Source organism: Macaca nemestrina, chromosome 7, assembly GCF_043159975.1.
Source record: "Macaca nemestrina isolate mMacNem1 chromosome 7, mMacNem.hap1, whole genome shotgun sequence".
In the NCBI taxonomy this organism is placed as follows: Eukaryota; Metazoa; Chordata; class Mammalia; order Primates; family Cercopithecidae; genus Macaca; species Macaca nemestrina.
The window spans coordinates 122667492-122689652 of NC_092131.1; the positions used below are offsets into that span (position 1 = coordinate 122667492).

At 43.8% G+C, this 22161-nt stretch overlaps 1 protein-coding gene across 3 annotated transcripts; it reads left to right on the forward strand.

Annotated features, from left to right (window-relative positions):
• The first annotated feature begins 5091 nt into the window (after window positions 1-5091).
• Window positions 5092-22140, forward strand: SKIC8 (SKI8 subunit of superkiller complex). 3 transcript variants are annotated; one of them, XM_011760605.2, is made up of 11 exons: window positions 5092-5189; window positions 9650-9700; window positions 10411-10438; window positions 12089-12194; window positions 12571-12743; window positions 15266-15414; window positions 15653-15746; window positions 16967-17060; window positions 19231-19323; window positions 20028-20106; window positions 21854-22140. In XM_011760605.2, the coding sequence occupies exons 2-11, from the start codon at window positions 9689-9691 to the stop codon at window positions 21941-21943; spliced, it is 918 nt and encodes a 305-aa protein (XP_011758907.1). In that variant the 5' UTR covers window positions 5092-5189; window positions 9650-9688; the 3' UTR covers window positions 21944-22140. The 3 variants fall into 3 exon arrangements, with proteins under 3 accessions (XP_011758907.1, XP_011758906.1, XP_011758909.1); XM_011760604.3 differs by having other exon boundaries at window positions 5094-5189; window positions 12070-12194; XM_011760607.3 differs by having other exon boundaries at window positions 5141-5295.
• Window positions 22141-22161: the final 21 nt, after the last annotated feature.

Here is a 22161-nt window from a genome sequence, read left to right on the forward strand (position 1 = left end):
AGCAAGTCATCCCATGGAGTGTTCAGCTCTCAGCAGACAGGAGGCCTGAAGAGGGTAGCTCCCCTCTGCCCAATGGTCATCCTGCCGCCTGCTGCTCTCAGCAGAAAGAAGACCCAACTCTGAAGAGGGGAGCTGCTCTTAGCAGAGGAAAGACCTGCTCCTGGAGAAGGAGGCTGTTCTGGGGGATCCTCTCCTCAGGTCATTTGGAAGTCTCTACAGGAGGAGGGGGCCTCCTCTCGCAGGTCCTTTGAAAGGTCCTCCTCAGGTCTCTGCAGCTCTGGCAGACAGTAGCTCCTCTCTACAGCTACTCTTCCTGCTGTGTCTCTGTCCTCTCCTGCAGTTTGGCTGAGCCCAGGGCTTTTATGGACCTCAGACAGGAGGAAGTGTGTGCCGATTGGCCCATTGGCAGCCATGGGTGGGCCTGGAGGAGGCACTACAAGCTCCCACTCAGGTCTGCGGGACTGGCAGCCTGGTCCCCAGTCTTCAGTCCCTCCCTGACCTGAAGATGGGCCTTACTGGAGACCCACCCCCTTCTGCCCAGGAATCAATCTGCCTCCCACTGTCATTCATGGCCTCTGGGGTTTGGCCCCAAGCCCTGTTCCAAGATCAGAGCAGGGATGTCAGCCGAGAGAGGCCAGGCAGCAGGAACAGACACCCCCAAGCGACTGAGGGGGAAGGAGGGGCAGTGGGGTCCTTTCTGGGGTCCACGAGGGTGCAGGCTGCAGAAACTCTCGGGGTCCTGCACCTAGGAGGGCAGATCTTGCCTGCTGCCAGCCCCCTCCAAGAGCACAGGGAGGCTCGGATCCACAGCCGCAGTTTGGGCAGTTGTAGCCTCGCCCAGGAGGGTGGGGATCCTGCCTGCTCCGTAAAGCAGGAGGCCTGAGTCTGCAGCTGCGGTTTGGGCGGCTGCAGCAGCACCCGGGGAGCTCTCCCCAACTCAGAAGGGGCGAGGCATCCACCGGCATGCAGCCCCGGCTGTGCCTCCCCACCACAGCCCTGTGATGGCAGCAGCTACTGCATCAATAGTGTAAACATTGGCCGGACGCGGTGGCTCATGCCTGTAATCCCAACACTTTGGGAGGCCAAGGCGGGTGGATCATGAGGTCAGGAGATCGAGACCATCCTGGCTAACATGGTGAAACCCCGTCTCTACTAAAAGAAATACAAAAAATATTAGCCAGGCATGGTGGCGGGCACCTGTAGTCCCAGCTACTTGGGAGGCAGGAGAATGGCGTGAACCCGGGAGGCGGAGCTTGCAGTGAGCCAAGATTGTGCCACTGCCCTCCAGCCTGGGAGATAGAGCGAGACTCCATCTAAAAAAAAAAAAAAAAAAAGTGTGAACATTTTGAACTGCATGCATTATTATATCAAGGAGTGGCATATCTTGCATGAATGATCTCTTTTGTGTTTAGGTATTCTAAACACTCTTAATGTGAAAATGAAGTGCATGTAGCAAAAACCTTTTACTATATGAAACTTTACAACACTTGTAAAAAATTAAATTTGGTTTGTGCACAGTGTAACGTTTCTCCTTATATTGTCCAAAATTACACACGCACAAACACAAACCGTTCACCCTAATTAGGCGTTGGCCTCAACCTACGCATCTGGGACTGTTCTATTAAACTGCTGCCAGAATCTTACATCCAGTTACCTCCACTTTCTAGAACGTATTCTGTAATAATGCTATCAAAACCAATTTCTACTCCATACGGACTTTTTTTTTTTTTGCAATAGCAATTAAAATTTTTTCTTCCAAAAGAAAAAACCCCATTGTTCTGAGACAGGATTCATAGACTTCATCAGATGCCTGAGACATCCACAGTTTAAAAAAGGCCAATTATTCTAGCTTTATAGTCCCAGTGCTAAGGTCATGCCAGTGATCCCATATGCCTGGCCCTCTGGGGGGGATGGGGTGAAAGTAGGTACTTATTACATCCTTTTTGAATGAATGGTTTGGAGTTCTTTTCATAATTATAGAATTATAAAGCTAGAAAGTCTTTAGTACTATGATTTTCAAAGTGTTTGGTCATGACTCCTAGCAAGAAATGGATTTTCATTTGTGACCCAGTAACCTCATGGGTGAAACAGTTTTTATAAAACATGATGTAACTTTACTATGTATGAGGTACTCTTATATCTTCTATTCTACTTTTTTCTTAATGTATTCCATTTCTCTTTTTTGAGACGATTAATTGAATTTTTATCCAAAACAACTTGCTTCAATTGAAAATTAATAGTAGCAGATTTGGGAGCAAATAAACAGAAATGGAAAGTCTTAGTATTTGGCTTAATTATTCTACAAGCACGCTGATCACATTTATGCTTTTTTAATTTTAAATTTTAATTAAATTTTAAGTTAAAAGGCATAAATGTGATCAGTGTGCTTTTAGAATAATTTGAAGGTGTGGTATTTATAGTTAATGTGTAGAAAAGAAAAAAACCTCACATAACCCCAGATCACACAAATTAAAATTCACTTAGTCACACAGTTGTGAGCACTTTTGACAGCCAAAATTTCACCATTCTTAAAGTGGGAGTCTTTCAAAAATACTTCTTCATATTCAAAAGCTAAAAGTTAGAGTGAAGATAGCCCAATTATCTTGGTGTGGGAGAAGTTACATAATAATCTATTTCCAAAACCCACAAAAACCCGTAAATGTCACCAACAAAAAACAAAGCAGCGGATTGGCCAAAACCAAGGCAACTGGTTATACCGGAAGGCGGCAGATCACTCATTTAACTGCTAAAAGCCATTGCTTTGTAGTACTAATGTTAATTCCTTCCCGCACTTCGGGAACCCACATTGCAGCCAATGCAGGGTCAGTTTCTGTGTATTTAGCTCTGTGGAATGTGCCAGAACACCAGTCAGCACTTAAGTCAATCTAAAGGAAATTCTCTACGTTTGAAAATCATCTCACTGGCTTCATGATATAATTTGTACATTCTTCCTTAGCTTCAGGGGCACATGCCTGCCCCCTGGTCCAATAGATCCAAAACGGTTACAAGGATATCTTGACTTATAGGAGATGCCACAAAAGAATTTTGACAATTCAGTCTTGAAGTCTGCTCACTTTGACCCAAACTTTCTAAGCCAGTGACATGCAGAGGGTCCACCTGGACCAGACGAAATTTCTGTGGACAGAGATGTCACAGAGCTGGGAAGGAGAGAAATAGCTCTCCAGTCAATGTGAGTGAGAAAAATTAGTCATATCACTTCGAAACATGTGAACTTGAGCGTTAAGGATGCTGGCATGCAGGGAAGTCACGTGCACAACAGAAGAGTTGCAGGATGTCTTCTCTTTTGTGTTAATGTGAGATTACTGAGGACAAGAGAATAGGTCCTGGGAGATGTGGTGTATTTGCCAATTTCTGTTCACACACAGCCTCCTCAAAAAGCCCCTAAAGATGGCCAGGCGCAGTGGCTTACGCCTGTAATCCCAGCAATTTGGGAGGCCGAGGGGGTGGAGCACCTGAGGTCAGGACTTTGAGACCAGCCTAGCCAACATGGTGAAACCCCGTCTCTACTACAAACAAAAAATTAGCCGGGCGTGCGTGCCTGTAAAAATGGTGGTGCGTGCCTGTAATCCCAGCTACTGGGGAGGCTGAGGCAGGAGAATCACTTGAACCCAGGAGGCAGAGGTTGCAGTGAGCCGAGATTGCACCACTGCACTCCAGCCTCGGCAACACAGCGAGACTCTGTCTTAAAAGAAAAAAAAGCCCCTAAAGATGAACTTCACCTATTTGTAAGTGGTCTAATAGTCCTCCATCTCTCTTTATATTTATATTTTTGAACTTTAAAACTAGTTTTTTTGAAAAATATTTTTTAGAACCAGGGTCTCACTCTGTTACCCAGGCTAGAGTGCAGTGGCCCAATCATAGGGCAGTCTCAAACTCCTGGGCTCAAGTGATCCTTACCCCTGCCTCCCGAGTAGCTAGGTCTACAAGTGCACACCACTGCGTCTGCAATTTTAAAATTTTTGTAGAGATTGGGTCTCACCATGTTGCCCATACTGGTCTTGAAATCATGGCCAGAAGCAATCCTCCCACCTTGGTCTCCCTAAGTGCTGGGATTGCAGGAGTGAGCCACCACATCTGAGCCACAGGGCGGCCTCGAAAATGGGGCATGAGCCTCTTCCCATCTCTTTTTTTGTTGTTGCTGTTCAAGACAGAGTCTCACTCTTTTGCCCAGGCTGGAGTGCAGTCGTGTGATCTAGGCTCACTGCAACTTCTGCCTCCCGGGTTCAAGCGATTCTCCTGCCTCAGCCTCCCAAGTAGCTGGGACTACAGGCATGTGCCACCACACCCGGCTAATTTTGTTTTTGTTTCTGTTTTTTCACTTGAGATGGGGTTTCACCACGTTGGCCAGGTTGGTTTCAAACTCCTGACCTCAAGTGATCCACCCACCTCCGACTCCCAAAATCCTGGGATTACAGGCATGAACCACCACACCCAGCCCCATCTGTTTTTTTTTTTTTTTCTTTTTTTGAGACGAGGTCTAGCTCTACCCCCCAGGCTGGAGTGCAGTGGTGTGATCACGGCTCAATGTAGCCTCAACCTCCAGGGTTTAAGGGATCCTCCTGCCTCAGCCTCCCAAGTAACTGGAACTACAGGCATGTGCTAATTTTTTGGAATTTTAGTGGACACGAGGTCTCTCGCTATGTTGCCCAAGCTGGTCTGGAAATCAGGAGCTCAAGCGATCCTCTCACCTCGGCTCCCAAAGTGCTGGGATTACAGGCGTGAGCCACTCTGCCTGGCCCTCCAAAAAAAAAAATGCCAGTGACAACCTATTAAACTGATATCTGTCACGCTAATGGGTCATGACTAGCAGTTTGAAAGACAAAGCTCGATTTCACTGAATTTATTTTAGCAACAAATTTATTTTGCAATGAAATTGCAACACAAGCCCCTAAACCTGCAGTTGCCGGAAGCTAAACGTCCGCGCTTCCGGGAGCAAATTTCCAGCTACCACGCCTCTGGAAGCAGGGCGTGGCTTCCTCCCTCCTCTCTCCGCCCACTCGCCCTCGGCATCTGCCCCGCACCCGGCGTAGCGACGGCAGGGGGCGCTGCGGCGTGCTCCGCGCCGTGGGGGCGGGGCCGGCGTAATGCCCCGCCCCCTCGTTAGCTCATCTTTGCGCGTCGCAGTCGCGCTGAGCCCGGCTTCCGACGTGCAGGCTGGCAGTGCAGTGGTGAGTTGGAGCGCAGGGCCGTTGGCGATGGCTGTCATTAGGGCAGTTGACGGTCCAGGCCAGAGGGCGGGTGAGCGAGGTTGGGCCCGACGCTGCCTGTAAGCAGGTCCGTTCAGGGATGCTGCAGGCCCTGGGACCTGAGGGTGGCTTTCGTGACTCCATTTGCCCTGGCTGTCCCTCGGTGTACGGGGCCTGAGGGGAGAGGGGGAGGCCCGTAGGTGGTGGCCTCCTTTTGCGTCCTGAGGATGTTCTGGGCAGCACCGAGATTAGGGCTGGTTTCTCTGCGGAGGAGATCAGTTATCCGTAGGTGGGAGGACGGTATTAACCGAAGTTTTCCAGTAGTGGGCCACCCTTGTCTTCTTAGGTAGCGTGCTGGACAGATACAGACATCACTGGACGGGTACAGACAGAGGCTGGGTTCGCTTTACGCCAAGTACCGTGCAATACTGTGGGCTGTTGACTTGCCTGAGTAGTTTCATCGAGGCATCTGTAGTGTTCCTTGGAAACACTGAGCCAGTGATGAATTCTGCCTGGGAAAATTAGGGAAAAGTTTCCCAAAGAGAGAAGATGGCAGGAGAGGGCTAAGGTGTAAAGTCTCTTAGCTCTGACCTTCATAAGACCCTGAAGTAAGAGGTAGTGTATCTTGGTAGCATATACTATAGATTGTATCCACCTTATAGTGTCCCTTGGGGGCTTCCTTAACCGCTTCTAAGCTTCCATTTTCTTATTAGAAAAGTGGAACTGATAATAAGAAAATAGTGCGAGGTGTACGTTCCAGTGGATGTTTGAAATCTTGGATAGTGAAGGACCCTGACTGACTTACCGTGGACCCTGACCACTTACCGTGGTTTACCTATGTAAAATTTTTCAACTTTACATAGGTTTATTGGGAAGTAGCCCCATTGTAAGTTGAGAAGCATCTATACTGTGTTTTTTCTCATACAGGTTACACATACATACCTATGATTACTTAGTTTAATTCGTAAATTAGGCACAGTAAGAGATTAACAACAATAATAAAATAGAATTATAACAGTGTAATAAAATGTATGTGAATGTGGTCTCTCTCAAAATATCTTACTGCACACTACTCACCTATTTTTGGACTATGGTTGACCTCTGGAACTGTGGAAATCAAAACCTCAGCTAAAGAACTACTGTACCTAGTAAATGGGGTTATGAGGTTTCAGTGAGCTAATCTTTGTGCGTTACTTAAAATAGGACCGGATTCATTGTACATCCTCAAATGTGCACTCATTGATAGAATCATACCCTTGTCTTTTGGAACCCGGGTTTTTGGAGGTTGACTTACCGCAAGCCTTACTTCTTTTTTTGTTTCTATCCATTGCCAAATGTGAGGCCCAGAATGACAGGGAAGAGGACAAGCCTGTGCTTCAGCCGGCAGAAGGCTGTGCTCAAGCAGAGGTTGAATACCATTCCCATTAGCCAAACTGGCTCGAGCGCTTTCCTGTCTTTCCTACCCTGGGCAGAAAGAACCCTGTTCATGGGTCACAAATGAATAAAACACTACCAATCTGTCTGTAATCCCAGCACTTTGGAAGGCCAAGACAAGAGGATAGCTTGAGGCCAGGAGTTCGATACCAGCCTGGGCAACATAATAAGACCTTGTCTTTACAAAACCAAAACAAAACATTACCAATTTGAGATCTTCATAGGCAAGGATTAGTTATAAATTGTTTGTTTGATTTTCTGTTTTTGGAAAACCTTCGGCAGCTTTTTGGGCTGGCAGATTTAAAGAAAGTAACCTGAACCTGGATGCCTTAACTGTATGGTCCCTTAAACTGACAGTGGGTAGAACTGCGAGGGCCGTGAACTTGGATGAGAGGAAAAATTGCATCTTTGTTTCCTAACCTCCAACTGAAATTTAGCATTTTCTTCCACTATGAATGTAGGCAGTAAATCACATTATTAGCAGTGTGACTTTGTTATGAATATAAATTACAGATATTTTCATATCACGGTATTGTGTAAGCTCATTTACAACTTTGAAATTAGGGTAGTTATTAAATTTGCTTCTAGATTGCATATATAATGAGCCAATAAAGAAGCACATATGTTTTTGTATTTTAATAAAATTTTAGTATATAGTCTATCCTCATTATTTGTGGATTCTGTATTTATGAATTCACCTACTCACTAAAATTTATCTGTAGCCCCCACATTAATACTTAAAATGCTTTTGTGGTCTTTGGAAGACATGACTTTTTTTCACATAAAAATTTTAGTCGCTTGATGCGCATGTTCTCAGCTGAAGTCAAACAAGGTGACACTGCCTTGTTTGTTGTCAGCTCTCATATTGTAAGCAAATGTCATTTTTGCAGTCTTTGGTGCTACGTTTTTCTCTGTGCTTTTTGTTGGTGATTCCACTGTTTGAGATAGCCCCCAAGCATTGTGCTGAAGTGTTTCTAAATGCAAGAAGTCTGTGATTTGTCTTAAGGAGAAAATATGTGTGTTAGGTAAGCTTTGCTTAGGTATGAGTTCAATATTAATGAATTACTAATGTATATTCAGTAAGTGCCTTTAAACATAAACACACATAAAACATGATTATATATTTATTGGTTGACAAGAATGTGCCCAGAGGCTTTCAGGAACCGGTTTCCCAAGGAACAGTGGTTCTCTATTGGATATTTAGTGTTTGTAGCAACTTCTTTTTTTTTTTTTTTTTTTTTTTTTGAGACGGAGTCTCGCTGTGTCGCCCAGGCTGGAGTGCAGTGGCCGGATCTCAGCTCACTGCAAGCTCTGCCTCTCGGGTTTTTACGCCATTCTCCTGCCTCAGCCTCCCGAGTAGCCGGGACTACAGGCGCCCGCCACCTCGCCCGGCTAGTTTTTTGTATTTTTTAGTAGAGACGGGGTTTCACCGTGTTAGCCAGGATGGTCTCGAACTCCTGACCTCGTGATCTGCCCGTCTCGGCCTCCCAAAGTGCTGGGATTACAGGCTTGAGCCACCGCGCCCGGCCTGTAGCAACTTCTTAGAACATAATTGTTGTGAATAATGAGAACCTACTGTAATTGGTTTCATTTCTAAACCTGTGTATTTTCTGTAAAGACATCCTGAGCCAGAGTCTGGTGGCTCACACCTGTAATCCCAGCACTTTGGGAGGCCCAGACAGGAGGATCGCTTGAGCCCAGGAGTTCAAGACCAGCCTAGACAACATAGGGAGACCCCCATCTCTATAAAAAATTAAAATATCCAGGCATGGCATGCACCTGTAGTCCCAGCCACTCAAGGGGCTGAGGTGGGAGAAGACTTGGCCTGGGAGGTTGAAGCTGCAATGAGCCATGATTGCACCACTGCACTCCAGTCTGGATGATGGAGCGAGACCCTATCTTGAAAAAAAGAAAGAAAAGGCCACTAAAGGGGGTCTATGGCACACACAAAGAAATAAGAACCATTAGCCCTTAATGTAGCCTGAGAAATTAGATCTTTTTTTTTTTTTTTTTTTGAGACAGAGTCTTGCTGTGTCACCCAGGCTGGAGTGCAGTGGCGCAATCTTGGCTCACTGCAAGCTCCACCTCCTGGGTTCACGCCATTCTCCTGCCTCAGCCTCCCGAGTAGCTGGGACTATAGGCGCCCACTACCACGCCCGGCTAATTTTTTTTTTTTCTTCTGTATTTTTAGTAGAGATGGGGTTTCACTGTGTTAGCCAGGACGGTCTTGATTTCCTGACCTCGTGATCCGCCCACCTTGGCCTCCCAAAGTGCTGGGATTACAAACGTGAGCCACCGTGCCCGGCTTTTTTTTTTTTTTTTTTTTTTTTTTTTTGAAACGGAGTCTCGCTCTGTCACCCAGGCTGGAGTGCAGTAGCACGATCTTGGCTCACTGCAACCTCCGCCTCCTAGGTTCAAGTGATTTTCCTGCCTCAGCCTCCCAAGTAGCTGGTACTACAGGTGCGCGCCACTACGCCCAGCTAATTTTTGTATTTTTAGTAGAGTCATGGTTTCACCATGTTGGCCAGGATGGTCTCAATCTCTTGACACCGTGTCTCCCTCCAGCCTCTGCCCTTATTTACCTGACTATTGGCTCTTAAAGGCATTTTTGGTTGAGACCTTTGCGTGTAACATAAGAACTTTACCATCTTTGGATTTCCCCTTGTTTGTTTTTAATAAATAATATTTAATATTAAAAGGAGAAGTGGTTTTCTTCTCTCTAAAAAGCAGCAAAGGACAGAGACTGGTTACTCTCTGTAGTCACACTTGAGGTGAAGAAACCATGGGATGGCGTTAGCTGTTAGTTGAGTCCCTAGGTTCAGAGGAAGAAAAAAGACCATACCACCTGGTAGGGAGTGTGAAGGAGGTTCCAGGGACTGATCCATAGAAGGGTGTCAGAACAACTTCATAATAAGGAGTTGCCTTATATTCTTGGTCAAGGGGAACTTCCTGTGTGCCCTTCTATCCTGATGACACCCCTCACTGAAATCCTGGTGTTGTTTCCACAGAACTGTCTGGCCTTTTGCCCTTGATCCTTGGTTAAGGAAATGACCAACCAGGTAAGGCCCGTGTTGAAGGGAAGAACATCAGTTGGTCTCTTTGCCAAGTTCAAGTCCAGTAGGTTTTCTGGATGTGTAGTCAAGAAAGTAGCATCTTATTCTTGCCCTGCTCCTAAAGAGCTCGATGACCCTGGGTACCTAGTCGCCTAGTTACCACAGTGTTAGGTGGGACTAGTAAAATGCAAATACTAAGAGGAGGACTGGTTCCTCTAAGTCTTTACCACAGTTTAGTGAGTAATAGAAGAAGCTTAAAAGATGTTGTACAAAAGAAAAAAACAGCAAGATCAGAATAGAAGATAGAACAGGAGAAACAGATCTTTGTAATAAGATTAGGGACAAAGTTAATAGACTGTTATGCATGCTGTGTGCCCTTATGCAGCTGCAAAATTTAAGCTGCGAACTGGACTCTGAGCTTCCTTGGTGAGCAGAACAGAAAAAGAAAACATAATTTATTGGTCTCTTGTTGGGTGAGTGTGGGTAGTAGGAAGAGGGAGAGAGTGTCAGTTTTTTTAATACTTTTTTTCTGATAGGACTGTACAAATCTTGCATAAGTGGGGATCAAGGAGCTTGTAGGACGGCCAGGTTGACAGCAGAGGAAGTAACTAACACTGTAGTGACTCTATCTACTTGGGGAGGAGTGCTTTCTGGAGGCAATATGAGACATCTGAAATCTGACCATGGGTTTAATGTGGCTTCTGTTCTTTTTTTAGTATGGTATTCTCTTCAAACAAGAGCAAGGTAAGTAGCCTGCCTGTTTAAGCAATTCATCTGTGAAAAAAACTGTTGTCCCTGGTTTCTTTAAGACTTTTGTCATGCTGACCAGACATGCAGTTTTCAAGTATACTCACTTTGCGGAAGAATTGGCAGCTGAAAACAAATACTCTTAAAAAACAAACAACAACAACAAAAACCTGAACAACCAACTAAAAAAAAAAAGCAGTCATCATGATAGGTTGGAGGCTTCCAGGCTGAGGAAAATTTTCCCACCTGAGGAAGACATGACCGAGCTTCCCAGCTGGCGAGGTGGGAGAAGGAAATGCTTTGAGCCTCAAAACTCTGTTAATGCCGGCTCATCCAGGGAGGTGAACGTGAGCCTTTTTCTGAACTCAGAACTTGCTTTGGCCCTTAATGAAAGTGATGCCTATAATAGTGAGATGAATTTCTTTTGAGGCCACTGAGTGCATGGGGAGGGCTGGGAGCTGTGCAGCAGTGGCAGTGGCAGGGATGGGAGAGCAGGCCGCAGGTCAGAGTGGGCTGGGATTGTAGCTAACCAGTGGTCCAGAGCTTTGTACCCAAAAAGGAGTCATGTCTGTACATGGGCTACTCACCCATCTCATTTCTTCACTATAGCCTCGATGAGTTTAGGAAGGCCTAAGGAATTTGTGGAATGCCTAATCAAAGCTCTTCCTCTCTAAGTAGTGACATGTAGGTAGTTTGACATTTAAGCCAACAGCATCATCCAGGTTAGCTAGTGTAAGTAACTAGTAGGCTAATTGGGCATGCCAGTCAACTACCTTATATGTAGCTATTGTCATCCAGGTGGCAAGTTAGCAGGCTTGAGTTAGGTGGGGTTTGAAATAGAAGCCACAACTCTGTCTGTAATGCACAGCTGTTTACAGAGTTTAATGCCTTTATATTCATATTTTGGGAAGGTATCACTGGAGAATTGTTGCCAGGCAGGGGTAAAGCCTCCATGTGCACTTTGCACATTTTTACATCCACACCAGGTCTGCACATACAACGGTGTGGCCTACCAAACCTGCAGCTTACAGACTTAGATTTAAGGTAGACTTTAATTAATAGAGATTGGATTTGAATGCTAGCACCTCTCATTCCTTGTCTATAAAATGAGGATATTAATAGTACCCACTTCTTAGGATTGTTGTAATAATTGGCCCATTAACCATAATAAAGATACTTGTGGGGAAAGGCAACTTAATATATGGAGGCTATATTAGGTATTTTCTTTTAGATCTATACTGTTTAGAATTGAACTGCCTACTCGTTTCCAAAGATCTTTACGGAGTATCTGTTACTGGGTTTAGGTCTTTTCTTGGTAGGAGGGGGTCTTTCCCACTGGTTTTACTTGTTTTAGCCAAGTGATAGCCATTGTAGACTCCTATATACCAGATAGCATGCTAAAAGAAAGGGCACTGGATTTAGAGTCCAAAGTACTACCATCCCATCTGGTAAGCATGAGATTTAGGGCAAGTAGCTTCTTCAGAACCTCCAATTTTCATATGTGGCCCCAAAATTTCAATAAAAGCTGTATAGGAAAGCACTTTGTAAAATAGTAAAGCAAATACAAATAAACGTTACCTTACAATTGTTGAACAGTATTTCAGCTTCATTAAGTCATATGCAAGAAGACTTTACTTTCCATTCTAGCCCATGATGATGCCATTTGGTCAGTTGCTTGGGGGACAAACAAGAAGGAAAACTCTGAGACAGTGGTCACAGGCTCCCTGGATGACCTGGTGAAGGTCTGGAAATGGTGAGTACCTCTCCCCTAACATACAGCCTTGGAAAATTGGGGGCTGAGGTTTTGCTTCTGAACTCGCCAGTTGCAGTCTGGGAAATACTTTTTTCTAGGCAAGAAATCTATAGCAATCTGGTGGTATAAAACAGCAGCTTCTTTTTCCCACTTGTTTTCCTGTTACTCTGTATTAAAGCCCTAAAGTTTAAAAAAAAATCTTAAAGTCCTACATTGAAAACCTGGCAGCATTTGGTGTTCTGTAGCTCATTAACTCTTCTCTGATTCTGTATTTCATAGACCATTGGTATTGCATAGTCACAGGGACCCAGAATTTCAGATGCCAGGTAAAGTGTGTTCTGTGTGAAGAAATCCATTTCTCTGTCCCCTGTTGAAGGCGTGATGAGAGGCTGGACCTACAGTGGAGTCTGGAGGGACATCAGCTGGGAGTGGTGTCTGTGGACATCAGCCACACCCTGCCCATTGCTGCATCCAGCTCTCTTGATGCTCATATTCGTCTTTGGGACTTGGAAAATGGCAAACAGATAAAGTCCATAGATGCAGGACCTGGTAAGAGTTTTACTTGTAGGGGAGATAATGGAGGCTCATGATTTCTTTTCCAAAATCTTTAGGGATAGATGTATTTTATAGCTCAGAATTTTTTGGTTTTGAGAGGGATGATAATGGGTGCATGAACTGTATTTCACATAATACCTTCAGTGGGGCTGGAAACAGCACTCTAATGAAACAGTCTGCAACTAAACGTGAGTATTTACACTAAGTGAGATAAATAAAGGCTATAAATAGCCCTGTGTCAATTCAGCTTAGATTTTGCTGCCAAATGAATTTTGGTAGTAAACCTGTGGAAAAAGCTAGTAGTTTCCAGAGCTTTTTGGATTTCAGAACTGCTGGTTTGGGGTTGTTGACCTGTATTTTGTGTTTTCCAGAGGTTCTCTATTTACCATATTCTGAGCTGATTCATTCACTGCCTTATGGAAGCCTAGAATGTAAAGCATGGGGTCCTTATAGATGTGTATCATGGTCATCTCTACTCATTTTGATTAAAGGGTGTGATTCCTGGTATGTGATACATATGAAACTTTTAAGAAACATCGATTTTTTTGTTTTAAGTACTGTCCATAATCTTGTCCATCAGCCTTGGTAAACATCATCTGAGATGACGGAAGTCAATGATGTCATAGGCTGACTAATGTGGAGCACAGAGGACATTTCAGGATTCTTTTGAGCTTCACATTTACTTATAAATGGCTGCACAACTTTCCCCAGCAGAACTTGGTGTGCCAGAACGGGTGGTAACCACTAGAGGGTGCGAATAGCCTGGCATTCTGTGGCACACCCCTTTGTGGGTTGATGATAGAAGAGCTGCTTAGGTGTTCCATGAACACAGTTCCCTGATTGATGCCCTGGATGGATTCACCTCCCACGAGTTATGCTCAGTAGCCACTCTAGGCTTTTCCTGTATTGGAAATAATGATGGTTCCAGAGTTTTTAAAGAGGCTGGGTTGTCTGGAAACTGAGTGCATTTTCCCTCAGAAGCAATATTTCTTGTCTGTAATTCTTACCACTGGAGCTCTTTTAAGAATATGCATACCCAGTCCATATTTTGGATCCACTGAATCATAGTGTTCGGAGTACGTGCGGTGGGATATATACTTGGAAAAAGCTACCCAGACGCACCCTGACTCCCCAGATGGTTGTCTTTACATGTGCCCTTACTCTGCTTACGTTACTTACAGAGGACTTGGGTCCCCAAACTATCCTGCAAAGTCCATTAAAACTCTAATATATAAGTATGGTCTTAAGAAAAGAGGAAGAGGCAGAACTGTTTCTACCTTTTCATCTTGGGCACCTAAGCTTTCCTAGGGGTCATAATGCTGGTGTCATTGCATGCTGGTTGCAGCCCTGGGCACGAGGCAGCTGAAGAAATCATTGCTGGATTGGTTCCAAGTAAAAGGATGGCGTATGTATCCAGCTCACTTTCCCTGATAAACAGTACTTTTTACTGGGTGTTGTCCAAGTGTGGCAAGGTTTTAAAAGTTACTGTTATGAATGAAAAAGACAGAAGAGGCCAGGCGTGGTGGTGGTGGCTCATACCTGTAATCCCAGCACTTTGAGGGGCTGAGGCGGGTGGATCACTTGAGATCAGGAATTCAAGATCAGCCTGGCCAACATGGTGAAACCCCATTTCTACTAAAACATACAAAAAATTAGCTGGACATCTGGACGTGGTCGTGTGCACCTGTAGTCCCAGCTACTCGGGAAGCTGAGGCAGGAGAATAGCTTGAACTCAAGATTATACCACCGCATTCTGGCCTGGGTGACAGAGCGAGACTCAATCTCCAAAAAAAAAAAAAAAAAGATAGAAGAATGGAGTCTGAAAGTTGGGTTTATTTTCTTTTTGGATAGGACTCTGCATAAAACTAGACAAGGCCATTAAACAGCCAACAGTTATTTGGTCCAGTAACAAAAGCAAGCATTGCTATTGACAGCTGAAGAGCAGCTAAATTCATCTGAAGGTAAAACTCCTCAGATGAGTTTGGGTCTGATGAATGTGGGGAAAATGAACACTTAGTTTCTACCTATCTTGAAAATATGCATGGAGAATCTGAACCACCACAAAGGAAGAGAAAAAAAGAAGAGAGACAATCCCCAGTCATGGAGAAGTGAGAAAGTAGGAGGAAGCGAAGACCATGAGTGTACCAGTCTTTGTGTGGACATATGTTTTCATTAGGAGTAGAATTACTGGATATTATGGTGTTTGTTTTCACTTAAACTGTCAAACTGGTTTTCAAAGTGGCTGTGCCATTTTACATTCCCACCAGTGTATGAAGGTTCTGGTTTCTCCACATCCTTGCTAACACTTAATGTTGTCCTATTCTTATTAAAAAATTAAGAAACCCTTAAACTAAATCTAAACTTGATAAAGAATTAGCATCTTTACAACATAATTTTCTGAATCAGGACACTGCTACTCCAATTTAAAAAGATGTGTCTTTTGGTAAAACTTTAGTTTTTAAAATTAAGGCCAAATCTTTTCACACTGTATTTTTGTCCTTCTTTTTTCTGTTCAGTGGATGCCTGGACTTTGGCCTTTTCTCCTGATTCCCAGTATCTGGCCACAGGAACTCATGTCGGGAAAGTGAACATTTTTGGTGTGGAAAGTGGGAAAAAGGAGTATTCTTTGGACACAAGAGGAAAATTCATTCTTAGTATTGCATATGTAAGGAAACATTGCTCTCTTTTCTCCTTCTGATTCTTTCAGTTTGCCCTTCCAGCCTGTTGCAGTCCTTGGCACAGATTCTGCCTTGGTCTGGTCAGGCAGCTGCTATCTCACTGGTGTGGTTTGCCAGGTTGCTGGTTAGACCTGTAGACAGCCGGAGGTTTGCTTGAGTTTGGTAGGGATAGCTTAACAACATGGGGTCTGAAAGTGCTAATTTTTCCATATGTTCTCTGAACAGAGTCCTGATGGGAAATACCTAGCCAGTGGAGCCATAGATGGAATCATCAATATTTTTGATATTGCAACTGGAAAACTTCTGCATACGCTGGAAGGTATATATCATCATCTTATTTTTATAAACTTGGTTATCAAATCACAAAAGAAGAATTATTCTTTCATTAAAATGCCATTAAATGGCAAACGGGCATTAGATTTACAAAATATCAATCTCAGTTGGAAAACTGAAATGCCTCCAGGTTTTACTCTTGTCACTATAGGTTTGTTTTTTTGTTTTTCCTTTTAGAGACAGGGTCTTGCTCCCAGACCAGAGTGCATTGGTGTGATCATAGCTCACTGTAGCCTTGAACTCCTGGGCTCAAGGGGTCGTCCCACCTCAGCCTCCTGGGTAGCTGGGACTACAGGTGCACACCATGCTGTCTGACTAGTTTTTAAATTTTTTGAGGAGATGGGGTCTTGTTATGTTTCCCAGACTGGTCTCCAACTCCTGGCTTCAAAAGATCATCCCGCTTTGGCCTCCCAAAATGCTGGGATTACAGACATGAGCCACCATACCTGGCCTGTCACTGTAGTTTTAACCTAGACATACTAATTCTTGTAACAGTGTTAAATGCTTGTTTGGGTGAACAGACTTACTTTTTATTGATTATATCATAATCTATCACATTATATATATGTGTGTGTGTTAATATTTATTTGCTATATGAATGTCTCATTTCTGTCATTTTGGATTCTGACGAACTTTGTGATTGAAAACAACTTTTTGTTGATAATTTGAAGGTGGATGAAAGTATCGTGCCCACTGTCCACACTGGTGGCCTCTGGAAAGGAGGACTGGGTAGCTAAAGAACAGGGGTAGATTGGAGGGAGACCTTATTACACATACTTTCGTGCGGTTTTGAATTCTAATCAAGTGACTTTATTACCTCCTCACATTGCTATAGTTTATCCTTTACACTGTAATAAAGGATTTGATAGGGAAATAACATCTTAATTTGTTCAACCTTACAAATCAGGAGCAATGTATATTTCCTTGTGTGGCCATATTTGTAGTAGAGAAGTTCTTTAAAGCAATGCATGCTGAGGGCAGGGAAGGGAACTAAAGAGAAATGGCTCCAGGAGGAGAGACTGGGGTTATGTGGATGTTTCGAGAACATTAAGATGAAAGGCCCAGTCAGAACTCTTGCTTTTCTGCCTGAAGCACCTGGGTATTTCAACTCAGTGGCTTGTAATCATTAAAAGGGACATTGTCAGTGGGAAGCTGAGTGAGGAGGCAGTGGTTCACCAGATTAACAAGGGCTTTTATGAATTTCAGGCCATGCCATGCCCATTCGCTCCTTGACCTTTTCCCCGGACTCCCAGCTCCTTGTCACTGCTTCAGATGATGGCTACATCAAGATCTATGATGTGTAAGTTACCTGTCGAGATTCAAGGTGTCTCCCTTACTACTGATGTCCGTCTTGTCCCCTTATTGTTACAAGGAGCCCTAGGGAGCAGCCCTAGTAAAGACCTGTGCTCAAGTCACATTGAACACCTTGACTCCCCAGGCGGTCCTCCCCCATTCAGCGCCCATTTTTAGTGTGTGTCCTCAAGGGCTGCTTGGAGGAGGATGTGCATGGGTTCCCTGGTAGGATCAGATACTTGCTACTTTTTCTTAGGCAGCCTGATTTTTGTGAGCTTACTGATTTCAAATTCTTTGGGATAGGTAAGTAATATACAGATGAGGAAATGGAGCCATGGGCTGTAGCTGGCCCCTGGGGACAGGAAAAAATTAGAGCATCTATTTTCAAGGGTAGGGCTGTTCTAGCAGACATGCCTCTGCCCTAGTTAGGGAGCAGTCAGTTTATAAGCCTGCTACAGGTCTAGATGGGAGTGTTTTTGGTTTTGGCCTTTGACTATGAGTATAGAAGCAAGTTAATCATCCTCTTTCATTCACAGCCATCATTGTAAACCTGTGCAGACCCCCTTGTCTTCTTGTTTTCCCCCATCATCTTTAGCCCTAACTCCTATTCCCTACTGAGGTATCCCCTGTAATGTGTTGGATCTGTGTTCTTGATACTGTGACTCAGTGCTGTGGTCAGCTCTCCCTGCCAGGCGTGCCTCTGGCTCATTGCTCCTGAACGTGGCATTCTAATCCACTGCAGGTACATATCACACTCCGACCCTAGCCATGGTGCCAAGACCTCCTCCACCTGCACGTACTGCAACCCTGACCATCCGTGTGTGTTCTTTCAGGGGCCTGTGATAGTTGCTTGCGAGTTTAAACCTCACAGTAGGAACACTGCTCCTTCTAGCCACTTCTGGTTAAAATGCAGTTTTTTATGGCAAAAGATTATCAGCTAGACATAGAATTCTAACTGCAGTTTTTGGAATTAGAACTGAATGAGGGTGCTACAGCCGAGAGGGAAAGATATCTCTGTAGAGTTGTACTTGCCTGATAGTGGCAGAGGCAGTATAAATGCAGCAGTTCCTTACATTTGTGACTTTATGATTTCCATTGCCACTGTTTTAGTGATCCTCCCGGCAACCAATGAGGTAGCAGCACAGATGAGTGTCCCCATTTTGCACATGAGAAACCCAAGCTGAGGTGGTGATTTGCCCAAGGAGGTGGTACTGAATCAAGACCCAAGACTGGTTTTTTTCACCCAATATTGATGCATTATTATTAATTAAAGTCCATATTTTACATTAGGGTTTACTCTTTGTGTTGTACATTCCATGAGTTTTAACAAATATATAATGACGTGTAGTCACCACTAACTACAGTATCACGCAGAATAGTTTCACTGCCCTGAAAATCCCATGCTCTACCAGACCATCCCTTCCTCCCACCTTGAGCCCCTAGCAACTACTGATCTTTTTACTAAGGCCCAGGACTTCTTATCCTCCCATGGTCCCACTGTATCCCACTGAGACTGCCTCCTGGCCCCTAACTGAGGTCTGCTCCACTCTGCTGGGTTCTGTGTTCAGGGGTAAAATTGCAGACCTCAGTTAGGCCTTATGGTGGTTCTCTTGCCAGAGGTGATTGGGTTTCATTTTTATTAAAAAAGTGAAAATAGCTGTTGTAATTAGACCTGTCTTGTTCTTGATTAGGTTTAAAATAGTCTCTCCAAGCTGCATCTGTCATAATGAATACATCTTGACGCTCTCCTTGGACTGGGAGCACTGGCTCCATATGGAAAGGCTGCCGGTGCAGGCAGGAGTCTGAACCTGCCCTTCTCCTGAGACGGCTTCCTTGCCCCGTTGGTTCTCAATTTCCTCATCTTAGGGGTTGGCTTGCGAAGCCTCTATAGTGTAGTTCTTTGTTCATTTTGAGCTTCAGCTCTTTGCTTGTTAAAGATTTTATTCTTGGCTCTTAGTAGCATCAACACATTATGGGTTAATGCTGCTATTAAAATTTGTCTCTAATGCATGATGCTACTTCATTGAAAGGGGAATTTGTGATATAGTATTCATGGTCATTATAAGGATAGCAGATTTGGTCCAGTTTATGGGCAGAGTTAATAATAAACTTTCTACTTCGGTGATTATACTCTAGAAATAAACATCTCAATTTTGTTTGAACCTTTCCCATTTCAGACAACATGCCAATTTGGCTGGCACGCTGAGCGGCCATGCCTCCTGGGTGCTGAACGTTGCGTTCTGTCCTGATGACACTCACTTTGTTTCCAGGTACTTAATGATTCTTAGCAGTTTCTAAAATGCTGGGGAGATGAGGGCAGTCTTCCTGTATAGATTGCCTTAACATTTAAAGATGTTTGACTCTTTTTTATTCAGTTAGCCTTTGTTTTCTGCAGTTCTTAAAATTTTTACTTAGTGAAGTTAGTTGACCTTAGCTGGAACAAAAGTCAACAAGGAATCCTTTTAAACAGTTAAACTCTTAGTTTTTTCATTATAAATTGAGGCTTCTACCAAAGTGACTCTAAGGTAGACTTGTGTTCCAATGGTAACTTAAAATATGTAAATGTTTGTAAAATGTTGTTTATAGATCTCAGTGTTGGTCAGCCCTGGGATGGCCAAGACAGTTGGAAAGCAGGAGATGGACAACTTGAAGGCATTGCACAGTGCTTTAGAGGCCTCCTGCGAGCCTTGGTTTTGAAGTTTTAACAGGCCTCCCTCCCATCTGGAAATAGGTAGCTGTGTCTGAGACTCCTGGAGAACAATTAAAATGAGGGCCAGGCAGATCAGAATTTCAGGAAAACGGCTACCCTGTGAGGAGGGAAAGCCACCCAGTGATGATGCAATACCTGTCCATTTCCTGTACTGAGGCGTGGGGGCTGGGGGGTCTGAAGTTAGAAGAATGTAAGTCATCAAAGGATTTTTGGTCGAAGTCCTTCCAACTTCAAACCGATACTAATGTTCACTTTTTAAAATAGTTCGTCTGACAAAAGTGTAAAAGTTTGGGATGTTGGAACCAGGACGTGTGTTCACACTTTCTTTGATCACCAGGATCAGGTATGGCATTACTATTTCCTCTTTAGATAGCTGGGGCTGTTTGACCATCGTACCAAAGAGGTTTTCTTTTCCTAACCTTGTTGCTTGAGCTGTAGATACCAGTAGATGCCTGGGCCTGAGCTGCTGTGTCTGCTCAGTCATCCATGTAGCCAGAGTTCCTGTGCACAGTCTGGGGTGCAGAGGCTGGGATGTGCAGTCAGCCTAGCAACTCACGAGGCATATCCCCACACAGGCCGGAAGACATTGTGTTAGCCCCACAGCCTTTAAATGCCATCTTTGGAAATTGCTGCAGCTGGTGTCTGGGGCCCTCTCCTGGGGGCTGCTGGGCCATGGCAGGTTCACCAACGACCTTCGTCTTCAGGAGATTCCATTGCTTATCACTTGTCATTTTTGGAACTGTCCAAAGAAGAGATGTGATTTTTTTTTTTTTTTTTTTTAATATAGAAGCTGGAAATTCTTACAAGTTTTTTGGCTTTAGTGGTATTGATAACTTTTGTTTCAGTCTTTAAAAGGAAACTGTTCTCACAAGCCTCTTTGTCTTTGCCAAGGTGACTATGTGAAATAAGGTGTTCTAGTGCAATACTGCTCAGTCTTTCATGTGTGCTTGTATCCCCTGGGAACCTAGTTAAAATGCAGATGCTGCTTCACTAGGTCTGGCACAGGGCCTAGGATTCTGCATTTCTAACAGGCTCCCAGGTGAGGCCAAGGCCGCTGGTCCTAACCACACTGTAAGGTCTTAGGGAACTAAGCATAAAAAAATAAAACGTCCATGGCAGTATAAAATTGGCTTTTAATACATTTTAAATATTTTTAGATGGTCCTATAGATTTCTCCTCTTTGAAATGAAACTTAAAGTTAACTAACATTGTTCATGCTTTTTACTTTTCACCTTAAATTGTTTCCAACAAAATTGAGGGGGTTGAATCTTGATATTCCACTCCTGGATTTAAACATCTTACTCAAGGAGTAAGTCCTGGCTAGCTGTGTTGCCTTGTATGCATGGATCATTGCAGTGCTGTTTCAGAGGCTGGAGTGAAAGGCCATCATGCAGCCCAATCCCAACACTAAAATCAGAGTAGGGTGACAGGCTTACCACCCAAAATCACCTCCTAATAATCAGGAAGTTATTCCTGACTAGAGAAACTCCAACCACATCAATTCTGTCTGGGAAAGAGGTGTGAATCAGTTAATTCAACACATAGCAAATAAAAATCTATGGTCCACAGTAATATGTTGTCTAGCTCCTGGGAACAAGCAGGCTCCATAGGCCACTCATAACAGAGTGAGAATTATTGACCGTGGGGGGTGGACACAAGGGGCCAGCTGAGGAGCACAGTTTGTGATTTCCCCTATAGGCAGTGATCTCGGGGTAGTTGTGGGGCCTCTTTCTTCCTGGAAGCATAAATGTTGGTCTCTTATGACTTCCATCTTCCTGGCACTAGGTTACCTCGGGATTCTGACTCTTTGAAAGGGTTATAGATAATCTTGATTAGTACTGTATTTAAAAATGATTTTTTTTTTTGTTTTTTTGGAGTATGGGAAGGGACAGGAATGCTAATTAAATAGCAATACTGGAAGGTGCTTGGTTAAAGCCTCCATTCTCACTGATTTAGAAAGTACAAGAATATCCTCATCTCAGTTTTTGTAGATTCAGAATAACGAGAAAATAAGGATGTTCATTTCATAAATATTATAAAGAATAAAGGCATTTGTAGAACTTTTTTTTTTTTTTTTTTTTAATTTACAGGTCTGGGGAGTAAAATACAATGGAAATGGTTCAAAAATTGTGTCTGTTGGAGATGACCAGGAAATTCACATCTATGATTGTCCAATTTAAACATCAAAGTCTCCAGGCTTATGCTGCAAAGAGAATGTACGGATTGATCATGACATTCCTTACCTTTTTAGGCTTGTTTAAAAGAAATATAGCATTTATTGTAGCAAAGACTTAAATTTTGTAGATACAATATAAATCTTTTCATGTTTTATTGGGAATGCTGTTCATACTTTAACATAAAGCTTTCTTAATGCAAACACCAGTGTCCTTGAACATGC